The following is a 27,380-nucleotide window of genomic DNA, read 5'->3' on the forward strand; positions in this document are numbered from 1 at the left end:
GGGATGATAAAGTATTTTGATTCTGAAATTATGATATTTCCATTGCAATAAAAAATTGGATTAATGGTGTAACAAGAATTGTTTAGGTCACTCCAGTTTTTAACCCTCACTTTCTTAACCAGGGGTGCACAACGTTACCCCAGGGGCCCATGGGCCTCATTACCAAAATTAGCCTAGTCTGATCATCATTATCAGTCTTGCTTTAATTAGAAAAAAATTCAAATTTATTGGTTTTACTGCATCAGCATGTACATATCTTTCACATAAAATGCAAAAAAACGGAAGTCAAAGCGGTTTGTTAACTGCAGAACAATCTAAAATATGTGAAAATTAATAAAACCGCTCAGTTTCAGCCCCCTTAAACTTCAACTTTCCGTAACTCAAAAAGTTCTCAACTTTAGGCTGTGAAACTTTACCAGTTAGTCTCAATTCACCATAGCAGCAATCAGAGCTTCCAATTTTGTTTAAAAGAGTTGTAATAACGGAGATCCAGGAGGTGGACCTTATTACTGGCCGGGCCTTATTAGCTGCAGATGCCTTAGAATTACTCGTAACGCTTGTGAGTAGTCTAAGTTCTCACCAAACCGCATGTCTTGCCTATAAATGCCAATTAACGCAAACGCTCCTGTCAGAAACAACCACTGAAGCTCCAGGGAAGCAACTATCAAAGTTGCTTTCCCAGGTTCAAAAAAGTCAAAAAACGCCTTCGTTTTATCCAATCCTCACTCGTTTTGCAAAACGTCACCAGCTGCTTAGCCAATCAGATGTGTTATGGTTAGAGTTGCTTACCCAGTGATGTCAATGCGTACATTCGCTAGAGCGGCTAGACTAACTCGTCAGAATAGTCACGGTACACAGCACAGCATCATAATGCCAAAAAGCTTGTTGCTGTTTTTTGATGTCTCCTCGCCATGTAGGCTACTTTAGCCTACTACTAGCTTTCATAATCATGCCTTTGCCCTTTTTACAGCGTTGATATAACGTTACTTCGCCAATGAACGTTCAGTTGCGGATGCAATATTTAGTTCGTTAAGCTTCTATACGCAGGAGGCAAAGTTATCCAGCTTTTTGTAAAAATTGCTTGCGGTTGTAATGTTTAGGCCTAAGTGTTAGTTTTTGTAGTGTAGGCCTAACTGAATATCTGAGAATGAACATTCATGACGATTTAAACAACTATTATTCCATGTCTAACACAGGATTTTTGGAACAGACCGCAGACCACATCATCAATGACTGCTCCATCTTCAAGCCACCTAACGGAGTGGAAGGTCTGCGTGTCATGGATGATGAAACCAAAGACTGGCTGCTCTCTAGTAGCCTTCCAGTGTAGTCCGGAAACATCGTGAATCTGGGATGGTAAAAGGATAGACCCTCGGCCCCAGACGCTCACACGACGACGACGATAAAATAATTAGTTTGCAATGTTCTTCAACTGAAAGAAACTGCACAAATGAAATTACGCACTACATTTCACAACAGTAGGCTACTTTTATTCAGCTTTTTTCTTAATTCTCAAGAGTTTTCTGATTTAAACTTTTAAACATGCTTTCCAACACTTCCTTCTCAAGTCGAGTTCGGCCAGAATTGCAGAGTTAAACATTTTACTCAAAAGTGCATGGAAATGCCGTAATTCCTCTTCTAAAGTAGATAACTTAGATCCAAAAGTTAACAATTCTTGCCTTTCACCCAAAGAACCTAGGACTACAGAAAGTTCCCCAATTTGAGTCAAAATATCCCTTCTAAGATGCCGGGCCTCTCGAACTGACTTAGCCTCATCGTTACTGGGTCCCTCCCCAGAATGGCCTGCCCGACCGCAAAGAACATCATTAGGCTTAAACTCAGTCGAGTCGACGGCGGCCGAGTCCCTGTCGCCACCGAGTGTAGACATATTAAATGTTGGGGCTAAATTTAACAATTAAAAAAATTAAGTTACACAAACACACAAAAATATTACAGTAGCTATAGTGTCACGATTTCTTTCTATCTCTTACCAGGAAAAAGACTTGGAAAGATTCAATGACGTAGTTTAATGGGTCAACCGAAAAGCAGTCAATTAAATGTCGAATATTTCTACTAGCGAAATGATAATCTGACTTCTTGAAGAACTTAAACGAACGGCTTCTCAAATAACTCTAATTTCTGCATCAACTACCAATCCACAACTCATAGCACAACTCTCATAATCAACTCATAACAATCACCATAATAATAATCTCAGAATAATCAGAATACAAACCACACCACCATTTATAGTTGGCTGTTCAGTCCAGTAACATCGAGAAGGTTACGTAACGTCACATTGTTCTGTCAAGTTGCAATAAATGTCAACAAGCAGAAGCTTATAGAAGTCTAAAGAATGTCACGTTCGCAAGAAGATTCTTACATAATAACGATTTCGCAATCGGACATTTACTGATAAACAACCTTATGACGTCATGACAAACGACGCTCAGAAATCATGGAAAACAACAGAACCTTCTAGATTTGCATGCTTACAGATGATTCTAGAAATACGATACATAATACAAATTTCTCAATCAGAGGTTACTTCAGGTCATAACCGATAATAACACATCGCACCAGAATTCTACTACCAAAACAACACATTCGTTGAAGATACAAAGCAAACCATCGCGAGTCATTGCACCTTGATTGTGACATACGCCCCCCCTTAGAATATTGTTGCAAACAATATAACAACACAATCAATACAAAACATATTACAAAACAATTAATTACTCAATAATCAGTTCTCATAAGTCTGTCGTTGCATGATCTACCAACGATAGCTTTTCTCAAAACAATAGTCACGTTTACTGCGAAAGTTTCCATCGTCCTCAATATCTTCAGTGCACCGGCGAGCGAGATGACCCATCTTCCTACATCGGAAACACCTCCTCTCCGGACAGTCCTTGGCGAGATGTCCTTCTTTATGACATTTGTAGCAAGCCTTTTCATCAAAAGGGCAGCTCCTAGCTATATGTCCAATCTCCCCACATCGGTAGCAATGGTTGTCACGGCAACGTCTGTTTTCTGAATGTCCGCCGTTAGCAACGCATTCCCTAGCGAAGTGTCCGCGTCTACCGCATCTATAGCAAACTCCAAATGGTCGTCGCCTGCCTCTTCTCGGTTCTTCGCGCTCGTAGCATCCGTCATCGTGAGATCGTTGCTGATTATCTGCAGAACAATCTCGAGCAAAGTGACCATTCTTGCCACAAGAATCACAAGTAACTTCAGAATCTCTCTCAATAACATTTCCGATTATAAGATCAACTAAAGAGTTTTGTAAACATAATGCTTTCACAGTCCCACTACAATATGGAGTTTCGATATATATCATCGCTAACGGTCCTTGGATTGAAGTGGTATCTATCTTTGTCACATGGCCAGTTTTTCCCGTTAACTGATTGTCATTTACTAAATCTCTCCTCACCATTATACCCGTAGAACCAGAATCACGTAAAACTTTTACCTTTTTGTTTCCAACTTTTTCATCCACTACTGGCAGGTAATCTTCAGGTATTATTTTTCCGCAAACATCTTCATCCGGTTTCTCCTCGTCAAGCTTGGGTTCAGGAATCATTAACGCACAACCGCATCGATAAACGTCCGTGTCTTTATCTTTTCCAGACTGATTAGGTAAGGAAAACGACTTATCCTTGCATTCCTTCGCTTCGTGTCCTTGCCTATTGCAACGATTGCACCACTTCCTCGATTCCTGATGATTTCTGTTAGTCTTCTTCCGGCAGTTAACAGACTTGTGACCTAAGCCATTACAATTAAAACAACGTACTTCTCTTGGAACAGCACCTCCTTTAAAATTATTTGTTTGCTCTTCGTCATTATCGCATGACAACGTCTCTTCAGTCGACAACTTCTCATCATGAGCAACTAAATACTGTTCCGCCACACTGGCTATGTCTTCTAAATTCTTCGGACTTCTTTCCATTAAATAAACAGACAGATCTTTTGAACATGAATCTGTGAATTGTTCCTTAACTATAAGGTTTGCCAATCCGTCCAATGATTGTTCGGCCCCCGAAAGTTCAAACCACTTTAACAAAAGGTTTCTCAAACGTTCAATAAATTGACCTGGACTTTCGTGTCGTTCAGGCTTTGCCTCACGGAATCTTTGACGGTATCCATGCTCAGTAAAATTGTATCGCTTTAACAGAGCTAACTTCAATCTGTCGTAGTTCATGGCTTCTTCTTGCGAAAGTCTTGAATATACATCAAGAGCTTGTCCTGATAATAACATGCTTAGCTGGGTAGCCCACGTCGACTTTTCCAATTTGGCTATTGTAGCATATCTTTCAAATCTTAACAAATAACTATCCAACTCATCTCTTTCTTCAACAAATGATGGCAAATCTGGACGTCTAACTTGCGCCACAATAACATCTCGAGCATTATCATTAGTAGAGTTAGATCGCTCACCAATGTCCAGCTTTTGTCTTTCTAATTCAAGTTTTAACTTTTCCAATTCATATTGCGCTCTTCTTCCTTCAGCTTCTGCTTCGCGCTGCGCTTGTTTCTCTTCAGCTTCTCGTTGAGCTTGTTTTTCTTCAGCTTCTCGTTGAGCTTGTTTTTCTTCAGCTTCAGCTTCGCGCTGCGCTTGTTTCTCTTCAGCTTCTCGTTGAGCTTGTTTTTCTTCAGCTTCAGCTTCGCGCTGCGCCCGCTTCTCCTCTGCTTCAGCTTCAAGTTGTGCTCGCTTTTCCTCAGCTTCAAGTTCTGCTTTCCTTATTTCACGAGCAGCTCTTCTATCTTCTCTTTCGTCAGCTTCTCGCTGAGCTTTTTGGGCCATTATCTTGTGATACTCTTCCATCACAAACTGAGACTTTTCATTGTCACTCAGCCCCATTCGTTCAGCCATGCTCCGTAAGTCTTCAATCATCTCATGTTTGACGGCATCCGCCATTTTGACAGCTTGTTGTTAATTTATTATTCTTTCAATAAATCTTTCGGTATTCTTCGGTTTTTCGGTATTCCCGGACGAGCCCCCAGAATGTCACGATTTCTTTCTATCTCTTACCAGGAAAAAGACTTGGAAAGATTCAATGACGTAGTTTAATGGGTCAACCGAAAAGCAGTCAATTAAATGTCGAATATTTCTACTAGCGAAATGATAATCTGACTTCTTGAAGAACTTAAACGAACGGCTTCTCAAATAACTCTAATTTCTGCATCAACTACCAATCCACAACTCATAGCACAACTCTCATAATCAACTCATAACAATCACCATAATAATAATCTCAGAATAATCAGAATACAAACCACACCACCATTTATAGTTGGCTGTTCAGTCCAGTAACATCGAGAAGGTTACGTAACGTCACATTGTTCTGTCAAGTTGCAATAAATGTCAACAAGCAGAAGCTTATAGAAGTCTAAAGAATGTCACGTTCGCAAGAAGATTCTTACATAATAACGATTTCGCAATCGGACATTTACTGATAAACAACCTTATGACGTCATGACAAACGACGCTCAGAAATCATGAAAAACAACAGAACCTTCTAGATTTGCATGCTTACAGATGATTCTAGAAATACGATACATAATACAGATTTCTCAATCAGAGGTTACTTCAGGTCATAACCGATAATAACACATCGCACCAGAATTCTACTACCAAAACAACACATTCGTTGAAGATACAAAGCAAACCATCGCGAGTCATTGCACCTTGATTGTGACATATAGAAAAAAAACTGCAAAGACCGTAAAAAATGCAAAAAAGAATTAAAATGCACAATACCGTAGTTGTAGCCTACGGGTATATGAAGTCCTAAAGTTCCACAAAACTTGCTTGGATTCGATCACTTGAATCTTCAAGCACAAATGGATTGTCTTTAATCTTTTTTCTTGCCAATAAATGTCAATGTTGTTTTTTCTTCAGAACCAACAAAGAAACGCCTTTAATTTTTACCTTGAAGTTCTTCAGTACCAACTGAGAAGAAATGTCGTTAATTTTCTTTTGCTTCTGTAGACTACCAACCAACAAGATCTTCTTTTATTATTTCTTTGCTTCTGTAGCCTACCAACCAACAACTTCGTCTTTATTATTTATGTTTTGCCTGTGCTTCCGTACAAACATTAGCCAGAGAATCGTCTTTATTATTTATGGTCACAGCGGTAAACCATAATCTCTTCGTGGGAAAATTGTAACGTAAGATTCCCGGATCCGTTCGTCTGTATGTAATGACCGAAAAAGAAACACTCTTTTGAAACGTCTATTCAAAAAGTGTATTCCTGTAAAATTAGCCACCTGGCTGTCGAAAATGGAGGGCAACGCGATACACCACTAAAAACCTGTCACTACAATCCAAACTACTTAAATAAAGACGGATATTTCGTCCAGCTGGCAAGCACCAAGCAAACAGTTAAATTTGCGACCAACTTTCAAGCAACAGCCTTACGAATCAACAATTTTAAAAATGAGAGAATAGATTTGCGATATCTCAAACTCACATAAACAGTACCTGTGACGCAATAATGAAAGACATTGTCACGCAATTCAAACAGGTGTTCAAAGTTGGTAATGCAATGTTTCATCAGGTCTTACGAACGATGGTGCAATAGTTGGACATTTTGTAGCAATTTCCATGACGTAAGATGCCAGCTAAGATTCAGTAGACCTAAACGGTTTTATATGACGTTTGATTTGGTGAAAATTGTCTGTAACAATGCTTCTGGTGCTACAGGCACATCCACCATTATTGGGACAAGTTCGTTGTTGCTATTGTTTCTCCATCCCCATTCACAAACATTGACTTTAAATGCTAAAGACGTAACCCATGGAAGTAGGCTGCTCTTTGGCTCGGTGGTAGCTTTTCCGGTGCAATTATCCCTCCGCATGCCATATACATGTAATTGTCACGTCTAAAAGTAAACAAAGATAAATATTACATACAGGGTATCTAGAATAGGACAATATCTTAAAAGTGTAAACATTATTATATAATCCCTATGTAAAAATACATACCTGAGTTTAGTAAGCGTTGAATCTTCATTGCAACAATACCAGATCTTGAATGCAGTTATAGAGGCTTCCCGACCTCATTTTGGGAACTCCAGACATTGCTGATAATTTCAGAATTCTCTTTCAGCGTTTCTGATTTTTGCAAACTTCTTTTCCCTTTTCCAAATATCGATGACGTTGTGTTGCATCCTGACCAGGCATGGAGGAAAAGAAGATCTTCTTTATTATCTTTAATACTTGGGTTGGCTTCTTTGATTCTCCAGGCTTTGTTGAAGCGCTTCTTGGTCGAAGTAAATATCATCATGAGTGTCAGTCTTCCAATGATGCAGTAGCATAGTAACTACACCAGTATCATCAGCAATGACATTTACTGGACCTTTACGAAGAGAAGCATAATCAAGGGATTTCGCTACAATGGAACCGTCAGCATCATCAGAGCATTTTGCCTCGCGTAATTAACCGCCATGCGATGTGCCTTTCTCCTCTGCTTTGCAGTTTCATTTTTGTGCATTTCGTTTTTCAATATTCATTGTGTAGATCAGTTATTTTCAATGTAGATGTTTAGGCTATTGTGAAATCATCAGAGCAGTTGTGAACTTCAACTTCGGATTATCTCAGAAGGGTAGAAACAAACTTGATGAATTCAGCCTTGGTTTCGATGCAGCTGAGGTAGCGATCTTGAGTAAAAGGAAGTGAATTGCTCGGATCAATTTTCACAAACGTGCTCTGTGGAACGGAATTTCGGCACAAGTGCTTGTGACTTTTAGTACTTTCGTCATGATAGACATCAAACACAACAACAGCATGGGTATAATGGTTTTGGATATATTTCTGTTCCGGCGGGTCAATTGCCCTTTTGATTATAATTGTAATGAAATTTGTAACTTGGCTGGCTGAATTAAGCAACGTTGAATTTGCGTTCTTTCATTGTTCTATGTGACGTGGCCCGCCTGATGACCAATACGTTTAATCTCTGATTGTCGCCTTTGCCGCGTGCCGGGAGCGTGGTTTCTGGAGACTTTTTGCCATTGTGTTGGTTTTCATTTCATTATCGAAAAAAAGCAACCAGCTCAGTCGCCGAGTGGTTTCGCCTTCGGCTCTGGTGCTGGTAGATCTGAGATCGATTCCAGGTCGGGTCAAACCGAAGACTTTAAAAACGGTACCGATTGTGTTCTATCCTGCATAGCGTAGTGAGAATGAGTCGGGTAATAATGTGATAACATCGTAAATCTGATATGAATTAAAAATGAGCCCTGTCGCTAAAAGACCTTAGCTGTTGTAGAGCGACAATAAATAAAACCATAACATTATTATTATTATTATCGAAGAAAGCAAGCTAGAGAAATGAATGTGTACCACGGATTTAAGTTATCGTTGTTAAAGCCATTGTAAGTTTATACAAAATCAGGTTTTTATCCCAACTCACTAACTCAATAAATAAATCAAGAAACCATTGCAATAATGATTGAGGCAGACCGAGGAGGGATTGTAGGCAGGCAGTGAGCACCTACTCTTGTAACCAAAAATAAAAACCTGATAATTGGACAACTGAAGTAAAGAACTATAAAGTATCTAAATAACGAAATAAAAGAATTAAAGAAACTAACAAAATTGGCAGAATTGAAAGAACAAGAACTAAAGGACTAACTTAAGAATAACAAATTTAAATTTCAACCAAAGAAGACTTGCAACGAAAGACTCAGTGCACTTGTATAGCCTACTTTAATCGATTGTGCTGTAAACTGGAACTCTACTGTAGCCTAATTGTGTATAATAATTTGTTTAAAATACTGCATTGTTTGTCAAGAGGCTTGCGTCACCGTAACTCAGCGAGCGGTAAGTCCCTAATTAATGTTGGTTACGCTGTCTGTAACATGTACCATGTTTTTAACTAACAAATTTATATTTTAACATTTAACCGAAATTTATCAGTATTGCAAAATGCATTTCAATGCTGCAAATTCAAAACCTAACGTTCTCATAGAACATAAGTCAAGCTTCCTGTTAACAAACGCCACTCACACAGAATCTAGCTCAACACATCTGTATTTCTAAAGCGACATAACTATGAAACCGGTATAGCTTTTCCCTTGATTCTTACGATAGCTGTTATTGATGAAAAGGCTCTACCGGTATATTATGAAGTAAGCGGGGAATTGAAAAGGACAGGCATTCGAAATGTGACTAGCAAAACGAACGGACTGATTTTAGAACAAGAAGGTTAAATTCACGACTGGGGAATGTCACTCTTCTGACACCGGTCGCACTAAATTATATTGATTAGAGATATTTTTCAATTCCCGAATAGCAAATTTGAAACTTTGATTTAATAAAAAATGATTCATTCTATTTAATTCGTTTGCTTTTTTGTAGGAAGTCATACCCCTAGACTAGACAGCCAGAAGCCTAAATTATCCTTTTTTAATTAGAGACTTAAGAGTCTCTCAATATTCTTTTAAATTATCCTTTTTATTTTCCTTTTATAACAAAGTACGACAACTAGACAGCCAAACCCTACACTGGGGAACTAAGTTAAGCAAAACCCTACACTAGGGGACTTAAGAAAGCTAAAAATCCTACACTGGGGGCTCGTCCAAACAAAGTAAAAAATTGTTAGTTTGTGAAAAAATTTTTAGTGTAGCCAAATTAGACAGAATATTTATTAGGTAGTCAGACAGTCTTAATGTAATTAACTTATTAAACCTTTAATTTAACATATGTAATATAAATATTAGCCTACCACATTGGTGACACTCAGACAAGTAAGTTTAGAAATATTCTCCAAACTAGCTATAAAAAAATCTGGTAAGTACCCTATGCTACAATTTTTATCATAAATACCTTTTAAAAACATGTTACTTGATATAACATTTCACACGTTAGTTCGACAATAAATTTTGTGTAGCCTACTGTACTCTTAAGCGCAACGCCGGCATTTATTGCTTGTCAAACGTAACTGATTTTTGTTGTTTGCTCATGGAAAGTAATAAAGCGAATTGTTCAGCGGCAGACAGCCCATTTAGACGCCGATGTCAACAATTTATTTACATGTTAAACCGCCATTTGCCACTTTTAATATTTTTAAACGTTCACATTAGAATAATTAGATTCACTGATTAGTAATTACCAACAAGTTGCCTTTTCAGGGAAACATAACCATGTAATTTTTTGTTTAAAATTCACAGCGTCAAATGTAACTTGAATTTTTAGCTCATTTTAATATTCCTTTTATTTTGCCTTACTCGGCATCGCAGATTGCAGGACACCCCGTCCCAATCTTATTTTATACAGACGTGCAGGCACCGCTCTGCAAAGCGTTGTGGTTTCGCTCCCAAGCAACCATCGTAATTTTTGTGCGTGTTTTTACTCCGGCTAGGAGACACTTTGGTACCCTTATACGTTCTCAGCTGAAGCCATCAGTTCGTGTAACTCCCTGGGGCAAAGGAAAGGGGAAATCATGCGAAGCCGCCTGGACACATAAGGTTGTTATCGTTCCTCCCATTTTCTTTTATAATTATTAGGAGCTAGCATGATTTGAGGAATTTTGTTTAGTTATTTTAGCCGCTGTTTTTCTTTTGTTTGGAATTGCAGTATATGCACAGTTATTTACCCTGAATATGGAACTTTGTGTGCAAAAGCTTGGTTGGCATTTGGCCATGTAATTTCTTTTGTTTCTTGATAAGGCAGGAGCGCTGCCACGTTCTAAAATCGATTAAACAGCACCATTCATCCCACGTCGTTCAAACGTTGATTACCCATTACAAAACATGCTAGACGTTTTATGCCTACCGATTTTATCTCGGTATGTTCTATTGAACCATTACTGTTTCCTGTTACATACACCCTATTAGCCGTAAGCTTAGCCTACGCCATGACACTGTCATGTTACGTAGTATTTCCATTTACCCTATCTTATTATTTACCGCTTTTACATATCGTACTTCAAGCTAAGCCATGTCTCACTGACATTGTTCATTCACTGATATCGCATCATCACCTGTTTTTCACTGCATTTTATTACAATTTCAGGTGCTCACCATTTCACCTTGCCTACGTTAACTAAGCTATTCGTTCTCAACGACTTCGCTTATACACTGACATTGCATCCCCTGTATTGTATCACATTGTATATAATTACAGTCTACCGATTTTCTCGCCTGTTTTCATATTAAACAGTTTCTCGTATATGCTGGCATTTGCCGCCATGACTAAATCATGTCGCCCAGTTGTTTCAACAATTTTGCTATACTTTTATTATTGTGTTATACTATCGTGTAGTCTACATACCTTACTTATTACATGTACCTTGCGGATGCTACTCTGTATCGCTTTTTGCAGAAGCGCCACCTCGCCACATGGTTGCTGCTACGACGGGATGCGAGAGACATTGAGAGACTGACAGCACTACGACGGATGACACGACAGAGTTATCAACGTCATCGCCACCACACTGTGGCCCTCATCAACTTACCTCCACGTGAGATGCCTCTATTCAGACATGCCTTTACTAAAGAAGCTCTACGGACACGACGTCAACTCGGCTAACCTCATTGCCGCCTACATGCACCGAAGCTGCATCGTTACCTTTCAACATGGTCAATCCCATGTCCACTGCTACATTGCGACACCACGCGTAGTTGCATTGTTACGCACTCAAGCCTTCTTCACACAAGAAGCACTGCTGCTTGCGACACACCGACGTGCACCACAGTTGCACTGTCTATCCAGCATCCAGCTGCTCAAGACGTCTGCTTTACAGCTTGCGACCTTACAAGCTGACTACTCATTCATGTCGTGCTCACTGCTCATCATCCGTCAACAGACATAAACTGAACTGCTCATCAGCACTGCTTGTCATAGTCTCGAACTCAACATGCTTGAACTACATAGCATATCTGGTCCTCAAATACATTACTCTCATAAACGCCATCTTTGTCTAGCTAGTACAACCTTCGCGCACGCGCCGCTCGCCGTTATTTTATTATTATTATGTTTGCTTCTATGAGTGTCAAGCCTATCTCCCCGGACGCGGGGCATGAACAATCAAGGACACTCACCTGCCTATATAGCCTAGCCTACCATATTTGTGTATATCGTCCTAAGCCAAAAGGACCCCAGGGAATTAAGACATCGCCTTATCTCTTATGATAAACGACTGTTGCCCCTGTAACCGCAATTACTGTAGCCTATTACAGTCCTGCAATTATTGTATATCGTAGCCTACTAAGCCAACATGGCTCCCAGGGAACTTAAGACATCGCCTTATCTCTTATGATAAACGACTGTTACCCCTGTAACCGCAATTACTGTAGCCTATTACAGTCCTGCAATTATTGTAGGCCTATACCGTAGCCTACTAAGCCAAAATGGCTCCCAGGGAACTTAAGACATCGCCTTATCTCTTATGATAAACGACTGTTACCCCTGTAACCGCAATTACTGTAGCCTATTACAGTCCTGCAATTATTGGATATCGTAGCCTACTAAGCCAAAATGGCTCCCAGGGAACTTAAGACATCGCCTTATCTCTTATGATAAACGACTGTTATCCCTGCAATCACGTTATCGACTACTTGTTAAATTATGTGTGCGTCCAATCTCCTCATCCCACGAAAGGAGGGGGGTCATGTGTCTTCCCCTAGCAATTGTTAGCCTACAATTGTCAATTTTCTTTGTAAAAAACATATCTTATAACCACACACCTATATATTGTTGCAACATGTATAACCGAGTTATTGTAATATTATTTATCTGTTATTTTGCCGTAAGGAGGGAAGTGTGTAACATGTACCATGTTTTTAACTAACAAATTTATATTTTAACATTTAACCGAAATTTATCAGTATTGCAAAATGCATTTCAATGCTGCAAATTCAAAACCTAACGTTCTCATAGAACATAAGTCAAGCTTCCTGTTAACAAACGCCACTCACACAGAATCTAGCTCAACACATCTGTATTTCTAAAGCGACATAACTATGAAACCGGTATAGCTTTTCCCTTGATTCTTACGATAGCTGTTATTGATGAAAAGGCTCTACCGGTATATTATGAAGTAAGCGGGGAATTGAAAAGGACAGGCATTCGAAATGTGACTAGCAAAACGAACGGACTGATTTTAGAACAAGAAGGTTAAATTCACGACTGGGGAATGTCACTCTTCTGACACCGGTCGCACTAAATTATATTGATTAGAGATATTTTTCAATTCCCGAATAGCAAATTTGAAACTTTGATTTAATAAAAAATGATTCATTCTATTTAATTCGTTTGCTTTTTTGTAGGAAGTCATACCCCTAGACTAGACAGCCAGAAGCCTAAATTATCCTTTTTTAATTAGAGACTTAAGAGTCTTTCAATATTCTTTTAAATTATCCTTTTTATTTTCCTTTTATAACAAAGTACGACAACTAGACAGCCAAACCCTACACTGGGGAACTAAGTTAAGCAAAACCCTACACTAGGGGACTTAAGAAAGCTAAAAACCCTACATGTCCATTACGTTACGTGTGTCGCTATTACTGTGTGTAGGCTATAGTATACAGTAGTGAAAATTTGTTTTTTGAATTGATAAATGGAAGGTGATGATGATGATGGCGTATGAGCGATCTTTCCAGGCTAGATTGGAGGGCAGGAAATCTTCAGCCACTCAGTAGTCTCGTCGTCCAGGATTCTCAGACCATGCGCATCGTGTGGAGGCCGGTGGGTTAGGCAGTGGTGGATGACATGGTCTGCGGTCTGTTCCGTGGCACCACACTCGCATTCTGATGAAGGAGGCAGGCCCCACTTGTGCATGTCCGAACGAAAGCGGCCGACGCCAGTTCGCAGGCGGTTAAGCCTGACCCACGCAAGCCTTGCGAGGGACATCCCTGGTGGACGGGGATCGGCGTCGGGTATGAAGTCACGGAGCGTGGAGGTGTGATTTTGCCACTCCGTGTTCCACATGTGGTTCGTCCAGTGTGCCGCACTTAAACAAAGTTCTTCGGCGTTCTTAAGGAGTTGTTGTGCGGCAGGCACAAAGGGGCGTCTTGATTTCAACCGCTGCTTTATAGGTGGTGGTCTCTTGAGTGTTGCATGGAGGAGACGGTCGGGGTCCAAAGCGCGGCGAGCGAGAGAAATCGTGGCTCCTTTACGGCGTAGCTCAGCGGGTTGGATGCCTGCTAGGATGGGTAGGCAGTCCGTTGGAGTGGGACGCAAGCATCCAGTCACAGTACGCAGTGCGTCGTTGATGGCGGTATCAATCTGGTGGGTGTGAGAACTACGACACCAGACCGGCGCGCAGTACTCAGCGTGGAATGAACAAGGGCTAGGGTAGCTGTACGAAGAGTTTTAGCACCAGCTCCCCAGCCGGAACCCGCCAATCGCCTCAAAAGTGCGACGCGTGTAGATAGTTTTTTGCGCAGTGACTTCAAATGCCGGCGGTACGTGAGTGACCTGTCCAGGGTTATGCCGAGGTATGTAGGTTCGGCACAGTAGGGCAGGCGTTCCCCATCAATCTTGATGTTTATCTCACGCTGTGCCTCCCGGTTGTTAAGGTGGAAGGCCGCCGACACTGTCTTTGACTTGCTGAGCTGTAGCTTCCATTTCTGGAGGTATGCTGATAGTGTTTGCATGTCTTGGCTGAGGTTCCTCTCCACTGACTGCCAGTTTCCTGCTGAGTGCAGGAGTGCCAGGTCGTCTGCGTAAGCATATTTCCTGGAGGTGGTGGGGGGCAAGTCGTAGGTGTATATGTTGAACAGGAGAGGAGCCAAGACTGAGCCCTGTGGGACGCCGTTTTTAAGTCGGCGTAGTCTGCTTCGACGACCGCTACCGGTTGTGAGGGTAAAACTGCGGTTTTGCACAAGTTCCATCATCATATGGACCATGTGTCTGTCAGGGAGCAGACGGAGTAACTTGCAGGTAAGGCCGCTATGCCATACGGTGTCATAGGCAGCCGTGAGATCAACAAACACGACGCCAGCCTTCTTCTTAGCCGAGAAGCTGTCCTCAATGTCTTGGGTCATAAGTGTGACCTGATCTACGGTTGATCGTCCGTGTCGGAAACCAGCTTGTTCACGGGGGAGCTGCGGATCTATTATTGGTTCTACACGGGCGTAGATGAGTCTCTCGAGGATCTTAAAGGGGATGCAGAGCAGTGAGATTGGACGGTAACTCTTCGGGTCCCCTGGGGGCTTCTTCGGCTTAGGGACTGCAACCACAAGGGCTCTTCTCCAGATTCTGGGAATTCTCAGGTGGCGCAAACAGCAGGAAAGGAAGTCTTTTAACCAGGACTTTAAGGAGGCAGCAGCATGGAGTATCAACTCCGGGCATAGGTGGTCAGGGCCCGGGGCTTTACCTGGCTTTATGTGCTGGAAGGCGGCGGAAAACTCTTCCGGGGTGAACTCACCCGAGATGTTGTCCCCGTCTGGGGTTGTTACCCTCCAGAGGTCCGTCATTTCTTGCAAGACGGATCTATCAGATTCACGGTCTCTCGATTTGTTTTTCCCGTTCTCCACAAGTTGTGAGGCGATGGAGTTTGCTGAAACGGGACATTGTTGACGAGAGGCACGTGATCTGCCAGTTAGGTTGTTCAGTGTACTCCATGCTATGCGGCTGGAGTGCGTGAAGTCGATTGATTCAACGGCTTCTGTCCAGCGCTCCTTCCTCTTTAAGTCCAGCCTTGCCAGCAGAGCTGTGGCTGAGCTGTTGGTGTCATTGCCCTGAGGGGCGTGGAGGAAGTCGGAGTAGAGGCTTTCGCACTCCTTATCCCAGCACGGTATGTAGGCTAGGTCTTTCGTCGGCCGCGGGGGATGGATTGTTTTGCCGCTGATGTTATTGCATCACAAAAGTCCTGGTAGGCTTCTTCCACGTTGTTGGTGTGAGGGGATGGGAGATACTGTGTGGCTTCATTGGTGAGGAGGCTATAGTACTCCCAGTTAGCCATTCTGAAGTTCCATCGATTAACAGGCTTGCTCGGGACAGGCATTATGAGCGTTGGAGCCGTGATAATCGAGGGTCGATGTTGGGACCTGGGGAACTTCTCTAGCACACGTCTGTCCGGTTGGCAATTATCGGGGTCATCACTTGCGAAAGCCAGATCGGGGTTTGTACCAGTGTTCCAGCGTCCGGAGAAGAAGCTCGCTGCACCCTTGGGATCGTGCAGTAGGGTGAGGTTGTTATTGGCTGACCATGAGGCCAGGCTTTCTCCGTCGGTGTTGGTGGTGTTGTAGCCCCAATCAACGTGGTGGCAATTAAAATCGCCAGCATAGAGGCTGGGTTGGGGGAACACTGGGATGGCTGTTGGTGTTAAGCGTGAGGGTGGTGGCTTATAGACATTGATGATGTGATAGCCTGATATGTCTATGCATTACCACTCTATCTCCGACTGGGCACTGGATTGGTCTATTGGCGTCCAGCTCCTTTGCTCATGGACAAACGTGGCGAGGCCGTGTTTCCTGCTGATGGTTGCGCCTGCGAGTGTGAAGTTGGGTAATACCAACTTATCCACAGATGTGCAGTGGGTCTCCTGGAGGAGAATAACGAAGGCCTGATGTTTTGTGGCCAGATACTCGATGATGCTGAGCTTGCTGGCCGTAATGCCCTCGGTGTTCAGCTGCAGTACGGTAGGTCGTCGGTACTTTTCGACAGAGGAGCTGCCGCGCCCTGAGAAGGGCGTTTCCCTATCCACCCTGGGCTGAACCTGGGCCTGGTTTGCTCGAGTGTGACAAGCTTCGTTTCGCATATATTTTCTCAAAGATATGGTACTGACGGGAGGGACCACGAGAAGGTGCTTGTTCTTCCCCCCCAATGGAAGGTGACGGTGGCCATCCGGTGTCTCGTGCGTTTCCCGTTGGCAGTGGGACAGGGGGCGCTGCGTCTGGGGGTGGTGCGGCGGAACACCCGGGCGTTGGGCAGGTGTATCCTTGGGGGTTTATGGCAGCCCTACCCATGCTGATTTCACTGCAGAAGCTGTGCTCAGGGACGTCAGACACAAAAAAAGAGAGGTGCTGCAGGGGGTTGGAGAAGTAAGGAGAGGTCTCCCCATTGTACATGATGAAGTGTTGCTAGAGCGGGCCTTGGTTGATATGGCGGAGTTAGAGGGCAACTTTGGAGAACTGTTAGAACTTGCGAATAAACTAAAGGATAGCACTATGATATCTGAAGCTACAGAACAGGTCAGGTTAGAGATTGAGGAATTGAGACGTAGCCTACTATAAAACAGAAGCAAATCTCCAAGGTAGATACAAAATTAGGTACAATAAAAGGAAAATCAACCACCAGGGCTTCGAGTAGTCGCTCGCGCCGTTCAAAAGAAGAAGAGATTGAAATCCGGCTCGAAATGGAGAAGTTGCGGTGGGAAAAACAGATGCGGGTGAACAAAGCCAAAGCAGAAGAAGCCAAAGCCGAAGCAGAGGAAGCCGAAGCCAGAGCCGAAATTGAAAAGCAGATCAAGGCAGCCGAACTGAGAGCAAGGCAAAGTAAGCTTGACTTGTTTTCACAATATGGATCGGACCAAGGGTCGGAGCGCGGCCAACGACGGCCTACGGCCAGTAGTCTCGGAGTCACCGACTACATCCCTACAGCGATAGAAAAGGTCCAGAGGTGGGACGCTGACATTATCAATCCGCCTGGGAGATCCCATGACATTCATGGGGCCGCTAGCATAGATGCCCAACCTAAACAGAGCCAGGCTAAACAGGAGAATTTAATGGAACCGCCACATAGAGAAACTCCCCTAAGAAAGCTCTTTCCAGGAAACGCCCTCACAAACAAGTATAGAACGTGGACTAAAGATAATTTTTTGGCAAAACTGCCCGGGGGGACCCATGGGGCCGCTGAAAGAGAACCTCATTATGATTATCAACGTGATTTTTATAGAGAGCAGGTTGTGAAACCGTCACAAACATGCCCCTTAACTGTAAGGAAAGATCTTAAAGGTGAGAGATATAATTCACCACTAGTTAAAGATGATGGCCGTGAAACTAGACATGTTATGACATCCCCGCCAGGACTTAATGCAAACAGAGGTGCTGAGGATCAACAAAACTGGTTCTATAAATATCATAATTATCGTACTTTCTATGACAGGGCCGCATTGATCAACTATGACGGCAACAACATGCCATTTATATTTTTTAAAAACCGTATCGAATCACTAATGGAGAGTTGCCCATTTGAGGGAAATCGGCTAACTTTGCTACAGGCAGCCTGCGTACGTAGCGCCGCGCAAACCATTTCTAACTTAGCATCGGATACTTCTGGTTGGAGCGAAAAGGAAAGGATCGATATGTCGCTGGATCGCTTGTCGCAGCGCTTTGGCGTTAGAGGCGGATTTCTCGCGGAGCCGGAGATTCGGCGGATACAGCATGGCAATAAATTATCTGGGATGTCATCATCCTCAATAAAGGAATTCAAAGACGAGCTGGCTCAGTGTACCCTCTTCGCTAGAGCGTATAACCAGCGTCATCAGCTAGAAGGACGTTTTGTACTAGACTTGGCAGGTCGATTACCTGGATATGCGAAGAAAGACTTTTGTATTATCTGAAAGAGCAATATGGTAGCACCGAAGAACCAAGCTTCCAAAGCCTAATGGATTTCGTAAATTGCGAAGAGACGTGTCGCTCTACGGACTTCGCCATACGCTTAATGGAGGAAGTCGTTGCTAAAAAAGATACAAAACGGTCGGCGAGTGATAATCACATTATGCGTATTCGTCAAACCTCAGCACAGCCCGTCAGAAATGTCACCCAAGGTAGCAGTCGCGGGTCTGGCTCTAGTTCTGGGAGCCGAGAAGAAACGTTTGGTAGCCGCTCTTTTGAGGGTACGAGGAAGGACATACTTTATATCTATTGTGAGAGTAGGAATAAGCAAGAGCGTCACAGACTACCCAATTGTCCCGAGTTCCTAAACTTGACGCCGTCGCGACGCCGGGATGTTATCGCCACGACTGGTCGTTGTCTAAACTGCCTACGTCTGGGACACCAAGCAAAAAACTGCACCCAACCATGTAATTGTAGGCGCTGCGGCGAAGATTTCCGATTTAAGCACTATTATCTACTGCACGACGCCTATGTGAATCCTCAAGGAACATCGGGCAATGGCAATGGTCTTAGAACGGCACCTGCCGTCACTAATCGTAGTGTAAGCATCGCTCATAAGAGGGCAGTGTTTAATCGTGTCACGGCTGTGCGAGTCATAAACCCATCTAATGGAGAGACCACTCTGGTTTACTGTCAACACGACCCAGGCTCGCAGCTCACATTTGTTTCAAGCCGATTGGTTAAAGAATTGTATCTAAAATCCGCGGATAATGTCTCTTTCCGCATGGACACTCTAGCAGGCAAACAAGAAATACACTCTGATCTGGTTAAATTTAATATCCAATCCTTAGTTACTGACGAACTGTATGGTGATGTGGAAGCAGTGGTAAATGCACCTTGGAGTGACCATGTCGAAACATTGCCGCAGCATCAAGACTTAAATAGGTTTTCACATTTCGATAATGTTGAATTGATTTCGTTACCTAACAAAATGTCGGTCGATATTCTAATCGGGAATGACCATGCTTACTTGATGCGAGTATTAGAAGAACGTGTTGGCATGACTCGGGAAGAGCCCCATGCTATTTTAACCCCACTGGGCTGGCTGGCTAGTGGAGGTCGAGGTTCTATGATCTTGGGTGATTCTAAAGTACGTCGTGTTGCCATTAATGGTAACGTCGCTGAGGAGTCACTTAGTCTTGACAGTTTTGATGCGCAGGAGATTGAAATCAGTCGCTTAAAACATGTTATAAAGGATTTAACCCTAACAGATGAAACGATAGAACTGTCCCGTAATGATGTCATAGCACAAAAATTTGTTGAGACGCAAATGAAAGTTGAAGATGGGAGATTTGAAATGCCCGTACCGTTAAAAACCGACTTTGAATTACCGGATAACTACTCTTTGGCTCTTGACCGTGTTCTGAGCTTACGACGAAAGGCTTTAAAGCAATCTGATGTTCGAATATTCTTAGTAGACACGATGACTGAAATGCAGTCCAGTGAGTACATTGAGCCGGTAAAAGACGACGACTCATCGGCATGTGTGTGGTACCTACCATATTTTGTGACATCTCAAGCAAAAAAGCGAGTGGTATATGACGGCAAATCTGAGTTTAAGGGTAGGTGTGTTAATGATGTGATTTTGTCGGGCCCAGACATATTAAACCCTTTAACACAAGTTCTGGCTCGCTTTAGATTGGGAAAGTTTGGCCTAATGGCGGACTTAACCAAGTGCTTCTTCCAGATTCAATTACCAATGGAACAACGCGACTTGTTCCGTTTGCTATGGTTTGAGAATAATGATATTGAAAAGGGCAAAGTAATTCCGTTTAGATTTTGTGTACGCCCGTGGGGAATTAAAAGCAGTCCATACGTCGCATGCTTAGCCATTCAAAAAATGATTGAACAAAACCCCACGGGAGCCAGTGACCTGACCCTGAGAACCAATCGAAAAAATATGTATATGGACGATCTGATATTCTCTGGAAATAGCCTTGATGAGGTCAGTGAGATTGCTAAAGAAGCCATTGACTTGTTCGATAGCCGAGGCTTTAGTTTGGTGAAATGGAGTGCCAACAAAGGGGCGTTGGATGTTTTGTACAACTTCAAAAAGGAGATGTTAGCTTCTTCCTTTCGCGATATCGACCTCAAAAAAGACGACACAGACTTACCAGTAGCAAAAACTTTAGGTTGTGTGTGGCAAACCGAGTCAGATTCATTCTTCATTAAGTGCTCTCTCCGACCCTTAGAGAAGTACACACGTCGCTCAATGTTAAGCCAACTTGGCCAAAACTTCGATCCACTAGGGTTCGGCGCTTCATTCTTCCTAAAAGCTAGGTTAATTCTGCAGCGTTTAGCTATCGAAGGTCTTGATTGGGACACCGAAGTGCCACAAAGCTACATGAAAGAATGGAAGTCGTGGCTTCATTCTTTAGATTTGCTAAAACAATTTTCCATACCTAGATGGTATTTTGTAAACACCGAGCCGTGTTGCGCAGATGATGATATCGTATATCAGTTACATGGATTCAGTGATGCCTCCAATCACTCCTTTTCCTCCGTTGTGTATATACGTAGGCTGTGTAACGGAGTCCCTTGTGTATCCTTTGTTTTTGGCAAAATTAGGGTTGTCCTCAAGCATCAAAGTGCATGGCCGATTGCCAGAAAGGAGCTTGTAGCCGCGCTTAATACTACGGAGCTGTTAAACCAGGCAGCTAATGCACTACACCTGCCTGATCTTAGAAAACATTTCTGGTGTGACTCGAATACTGTCCTTCAGTGGATCAGAAACCCTGATTTACGATTATGCAAGTTTGTTACTCGTAGGTTAAATCGTATTTTACTCTTGTCAGAGGTGAGCGAATGGCATTACTGCCCGACACATCTCAACTCGGCAGACGTGGGAACCAGACCGAACGCCATCACCAAAACAGGTTCCAGAGAGATGTGGTTGAGCGGTCCATCTTTTCTCATGCATGAAGGCGAGGTCCCAACGGTGAATGGAGCAGATGCTGCTATTCGTAAAATGGAACTGTCGCCGGAGATGACGGTAAGAGAAAATGCAACTGGCTCCATTAGCAAGATGATCGAAACCGCACCTACTTTGTACGTGTTGAATAAGAGAGCCGCCTATCTTGTAGCTTTCACGGAGTTCATTGTATCCAAATGCAAGAAACATGGGTATGTAAAACCAAAGTTAAATGCATCTTATCTAGAGGACGCTTTAAATAGGGTTGTTTCCTACGTACAAAAAGTAGTGTATAGAGATTTGGACACACGGGGGAGACTTCGTATTGAAGGTCGTTTGAGTAAGTCTCCCGAAATAACTGTCGATGCGAAGCATCCTCTTATTTTGCCTTCGAGGCACGCATTGACACGGCTAGTTGTCCTTGACGCTCATTGTGATAGCTATCACTGTGGTGCGCAACAGACACTGTTATCTACTCGTCAACGTTTTTGGATTGCAAATGGTAATTCCTCGGTGAAACATTATTTGCATGACTGCGCTCCATGTGCCTTAGAGAAAGCAAAGCCTATCAGGCAGCTTATGTCGGATCTACCATTACCACGAACCACGGCCTATAACAAACCCTTCTTCAACAGTGGCATAGATTATTTTGGTCCAGGCATCCAGGCCGGATAGCGACTGTCAAAACAGCGACTGTCATAATGGCGACTTCATAATAGCGACGTAATGAAGTGAGCGACATTCCAAACAGCGATTGTATAATGCCGACTGCATTAAAACAGCGACTGTTATGATAGCGACTTAAGTCGCTATCATAACTAGGGCCATTTAAAGTCATTAAAGTCATATTTTTTTCTATGCATCAGTAAGTCGTGAAATCAATTTTAACGCAAAAACCGCATCCCTATGAGGTATATTAAGAAAGTTATGAAGTCATATAAAGTCATATTTTTCCTGGTTAGGTCATAAATCAGCTTTTTAAGTTATATAGTCATATTTTTGAGTTATAAAGTCATACCGTTGTATACTTTAAATAAAAAATACCAATTTAAGCGGTGAAGCAATTAAGCACTAAGAAAGTAAGGCAATTTCTGATGGAACGAAGGCAAACTGTAGGATTAGCCTACATAACACTTACAGTCACAGACCTATATTTTATGAGGTCACACATTGAGGTCAACTTAATACTCAAAATGGAAAGTTGTACGTACACCATCAAAGAGGCCCATGCTGATATAAATGCCCTTGATTTCGGAAAAGATCCGCTTGAGCTCAAAAATTACATTAAAAAGCGATTGGACAAAAACGATGTGAAACAAATTATGGAGTTACAAAGACAAGACATTTCACCAGCGCTTTATGCAAAACTGCAGAAGTGTCAACCCACATCAGCGTCTGTGGAGCGCTCATTTTCCTTACTAAAGTCATTATTACGTCCAAATCGTAACTTCAAAGACTCTAACATTCCACACTACATGAAACTGTACTACAACAGTGGTTTAAAATAAAAATGGATGTGTATTACTGTTATGTTGCGTATGTTTTACTCTTTAGTTCCGTGAGTGACGTTGTTCGTATGTAAAAATAAACGATTTTCACATAATGTCATATAAAGTCATATTTTCCAAAAAATAAAGTCATATTATTGATTTTTTAAGGTCATATAAAAATGGCCCTAATCATAACAGTCGCTGTTTTAATGCAGTCGGCATTTATACAATCGCTGTTTGGAATGTCGCTCACTTCATTACGTCGCTATTATGAAGTCGCCATTATGACAGTCGCTGTTTTGACAGTCGCTATCCGGCCTGGATGCCGTCATCCGCAGGGCTCCAATATGCGTAACTCAACAACATGTCTTAGTAACGTATGCTCTACAGGGATCTCAGTCATCGGCCTCGTTATAAGTAGCTAGTTAGTTACTGTGTAGTGCATTTGATTTGTTTGCTATTGTGTGTTTCATGAAAATGATGTAAATACTAATCGTGTAAGTATTCGCCAGCGATCTCAGTGATTTGCGTCATCATAAGTAGCATAGTTAGTTACTGTGTAGTGCCTTTGATTTGTTTGCTACTGTGTGTGTCTCATGAAACTAACGTAGATATTAATAGTATTTGCCTGGCCATTGTGGTCAGGGTATCCCAGTGCCTTGCACTCCTATAAAGGATAGTCACCGTTTCTGTGTAGCTTTGATGTACATACTTTCTGTGTATTGCATGTCGGGAATCGACCCTTCTACTTTAACTTTGTTTTTAATTATGTGCCATAATTAGGGGCCGCAATGTTCCGGCGGGTCAATTGCCCTTTTGATTATAATTGTAATGAAATTTGTAACTTGGCTGGCTGAATTAAGCAACGTTAAATTTGCGTTCTTTCACTGTTCTATGTGACGTGGCCCGCCTGATGACCAATACGTTTAATCTCTGATTGTCGCCTTTGCCGCGTGCCGGGAGCGTGGTTTCTGGAGACTTTTTGCCATTGTGTTGGTTTTCATTTCATTATCGAAAAAAGCAAGCTAGAGAAATGAATGTGTACCACGGATTTAAGTTATCGTTGTTAAAGCCATTGTAAGTTTATACAAAATCAGGTTTTTATCCCAACTCACTAACTCAATAAATAAATCAAGAAACCATTGCAATTATGATTGAGGCAGACCGAGGAGGGATTGTAGGCAGGCAGTGAGCACCTACTCTTGTAACCAATTTCACATACGAACTTCAAACTTCCGAAAACTTCATTCCTTTTTTCCAGCAAACTTTATGTAGTAGGCCTAATGCACCACCGTCGATAATAGAAGTTGCTTGTTGATTTCCTCCAAGGCATGCGACGAAGAACCAGGCAAAAGAATTTTTCAAAAAGAGGGTTTGTCAGGCTTTCTCATCATGCCTTCCTTGAACATCGACATTGGCTCTGAAGTCAACTCGAATTCTAAAAATTGCTCAAGGCTTTCCTCGCTTTCAGCAACAGCAAACATCCTATTGACCATGACTTTCGAACCAATACCACTTGCACTACTTTTTGTTTTGTTTACTTCCATTAAGGATTCTAATGGTTTGATAAATTGATTGATGCAATAGTAATTGCTACCCTATCTAAACCTTTTTGGATATTTTGACCAATTTGCCCCGCTTGTTCACAATTGACGTCATCTTTTCCAGCTATGGACACGAGACCGTTTGAAAGAGAAGATAGGTTTACATCTGGTACCAAGAATGTTTTTTTTGTTGTTAACCAGAACAGAAACTTTTACAGTCTTCGTAATCCCTCTTTTTTCTTGAAGCACCCAACTCTTCATGCTGGTTAGCCTACTTCATAGAAACTGAGCCTTATTTAGTTGCGTCATTGCTTCATGAATACTTGCCGAGTGACTCACACTAAAAACCCAAAGATGTCGAACACTTTCTGTCATACTTTTCCTTCCGTCAATCCTCCACGCGACTTAATTGAGCGCATACGAGCTTGCTCGATCGCAAGATCTTTCCAAATTCAGGTGCAGCTTTTTGTTGTCCTCTTTACTGTGTGCTGCTCGGTTAGGAGTTGATCGTAGGCCTACAACCATAGATGAAAAGAGAATTCTGCAATTATCCGCAATATCTAGAGTCATGGTGTTGAATGTAATAGTATAGTAGCCTAAGTATGCTTGAAATACAAAGATAGTTTCACATCTTTTTCGTATCTAAGTAATAATTTGTATGAACGACATATTCCAGAGACTAGACGAAAAACTTAAGAATGAAGGTTTTTTTTCACTTTTGCATAACGTCGATGTTGGTACCGAAAAGGAATTCTCTTGCAATAAAGATGAAACAGGACAAGACGAGGAGGAAAGCAACATCTTTGTCGTTTTTGATGATGATTATAGCTTCAATTTTTGTTTCGCTTACTTTGTTTAATTCTTGTTAACAAATGTAGAAGAATAAGTCCAACAGTGACGAATAATTTCAAATTTGCCTGAAATTCATAGATTTATCCTTTTGCTTAATCGGTAATAACTATTTTTCTGTACATTTTCAGAGTTCTGGTTAATAGAAAAAGTTATTCCCCTTGAAAAAAGCTAAAAAATGATGTATAATATGTCCTATTTTGAAAAACTTGAAATTTTCATAAAGGGATTATGACGTCATTTGGAAAAAGGGCCCAAAAGGGAGTTTTCCATCATCCCATTGATGGGGATTTTTTTCTGAGCAATTTGCATAGTATGGGGAAGGTCTGAGAAAAGTATCAGCTTGATAAAAGTTTTTTCCCACAAAAAACCTCCCACGACTGCACTACTGTGGATATCATGGAGCAAACCTCTGAAATGTTAAACGGTCACTATTCAATTGGGTTGCTCTGGAAGAACGACGGTCCTAACCTGCCATACAATCGCCCAATGGCAGTGCGGCGTTTAGAGAACATGAAGAAACGCCTCAAAGCTGACCCACAATTGCTTGAAAAGTACACTGAAAAAATGAATGACTACTTAGATAATGGGCATGCTGTTCCTCTCCCTGATGGAGCGCATTCCCCACCTGGTAAGACCAACTATGTGCCTTACCATTGCACTGCTGCTCAAACGAAGTTCAGGGTCGTTTTTGACTGTAGTGCAAGGTCGCAAGGTGTTGCCCTGAACGATGAATTGCTCAATGGCCCTGACTTAACAAACAACCTGGTTGGTGTGTTGTTGAGGTTCAGACAACACCCAGTCGCTGTAGTCGGTGACATTAAAGCTATGTTTTTGCAAGTGTTAGTGGCTGAAAAGGATCAAGATGTTTTCCGGTTTGTTTGGTACCCCAATGGAGATCTCGATAAGCCCCTGATGGATTATCGCATGCGAACTCATGTCTTTGATGCCAAGTCCTCCCCAACATGTGCCACCTTTGCTTTGAGGAAAACGGCAGAAGAAAACTTGACGGGTGTGGGTGAGGAAACTGTCAGGACAGTTGCTAGGAACTTTTACGTGGATGATTTGTGCAAATCATGCGCCAACCCAGATGAAGCTGTAAACTTGCTGAGAGAGCTACAGCAACTTCTCAAGAGCGGCGGGTTTCACTTAACTAAATTTTTGTCTAATGACACCAGTGTTTTAGGCTCTATTCCACAGGAAGATGTAGCGTCAGCCGTCGACACCAGTCATTGCAGCCTTCCGGTTCAGAAGACATTGGGAGTCTATTGGGATGCCGCTACTGATCGTCTGAGGGTAAAGGTTAATGTCACAGAAAAGGGATTCACTCGACGAGGTCTGCTTTCGATGGTAAGCCAGGTCTTCGACCCTATTGGCGTTCTGTGCCCGTTCGTTTTACCTGCACGCAGGTTGCTCCAGGAAGCCTGTCGTCAGGAGTTGGGTTGGGACGCAGATCTTCTATCGGTCCCAGGGTTAGGGGACCACTGGAATAAATGGCTTAGTGATCTTCCCAAACTTGAAAGCGTGTCACTCTCGAGGAGCTTATCTCTTTCTGATAAAATCGTTTCCTCGATTGAACTTCATACATTTTCTGACGCCTCACCGAGTGGATATGGTGCATGCTGTTATGTTTTGATTCGTTACTCGGATAATTGTGTCACTTGTAATTTTGCTATGGGGAAATCACGAGTAGTTCCTTTAAAACCCATTAGTATATCAAGACTAGAACTTGTAACTGCTGTAACAGCAGTCAAAATGAGCGCGTTTGTGGCACGCGAATTGGAGTGGGAAATTTCGAGATCTTTGTTGTGGACTGATGCTACCGTCGTTTTGCGTTATATCCACAACAGATCATCTAGATTCACACTTTTGTAGCCAATCGTTTGCATGTCATTCATTGTTTGTCGTCTACTGAGCAGTGGCGTTTTGTTCCCACGTCTTTAAATCCGGCCGACCTCAGTTTTCGAGGTGTGTGGCCTGAACAAATCGATGCGGCCAAGTTGTGGCTACATGGTCCAGACT

At 42.3% G+C, this 27,380-nt stretch overlaps 2 protein-coding genes across 2 annotated transcripts; both read left to right on the plus strand.

Annotated features, from left to right (window-relative positions):
* The first annotated feature begins 18,553 nt into the window (after positions 1 to 18,553).
* On the plus strand, positions 18,554 to 22,150 carry LOC145773785 (uncharacterized). The gene is made up of 2 exons (XM_082584915.1): positions 18,554 to 21,080; positions 21,360 to 22,150. Exons 1-2 carry the CDS (start codon positions 18,554 to 18,556, stop codon positions 22,148 to 22,150), a joined length of 3,318 nt encoding a protein of 1,105 aa, XP_082441041.1.
* Positions 22,151 to 25,757: 3,607 nt separating this feature from the next.
* LOC145773786 (uncharacterized) lies at positions 25,758 to 27,233 on the plus strand. Its single transcript, XM_082584916.1, has one exon. The coding sequence runs from the start codon at positions 25,758 to 25,760 to the stop codon at positions 27,231 to 27,233; it is 1,476 nt and encodes a 491-aa protein (XP_082441042.1).
* Positions 27,234 to 27,380: the final 147 nt, after the last annotated feature.

Source organism: Aplidium turbinatum, chromosome 7 (assembly GCF_918807975.1).
Source record: "Aplidium turbinatum chromosome 7, kaAplTurb1.1, whole genome shotgun sequence".
Classification (NCBI taxonomy): domain Eukaryota; kingdom Metazoa; phylum Chordata; class Ascidiacea; order Aplousobranchia; family Polyclinidae; genus Aplidium; species Aplidium turbinatum.

Coding starts and splice junctions, on each gene's coding strand:
- LOC145773785 (XM_082584915.1), top strand. CDS start 18,554: ATGGATTTCGTAAATTGCGAAGAGACGTGTCGCTCTACGGACTTCGCC. Junction 21,081..21,359: donor TTCCTCCGTTGTGTATATAC/GTAGGCTGTGTA, acceptor TACTCTTGTCAG/AGGTGAGCGAATGGCATTAC.
- LOC145773786 (XM_082584916.1), top strand. CDS start 25,758: ATGGAGCAAACCTCTGAAATGTTAAACGGTCACTATTCAATTGGGTTG.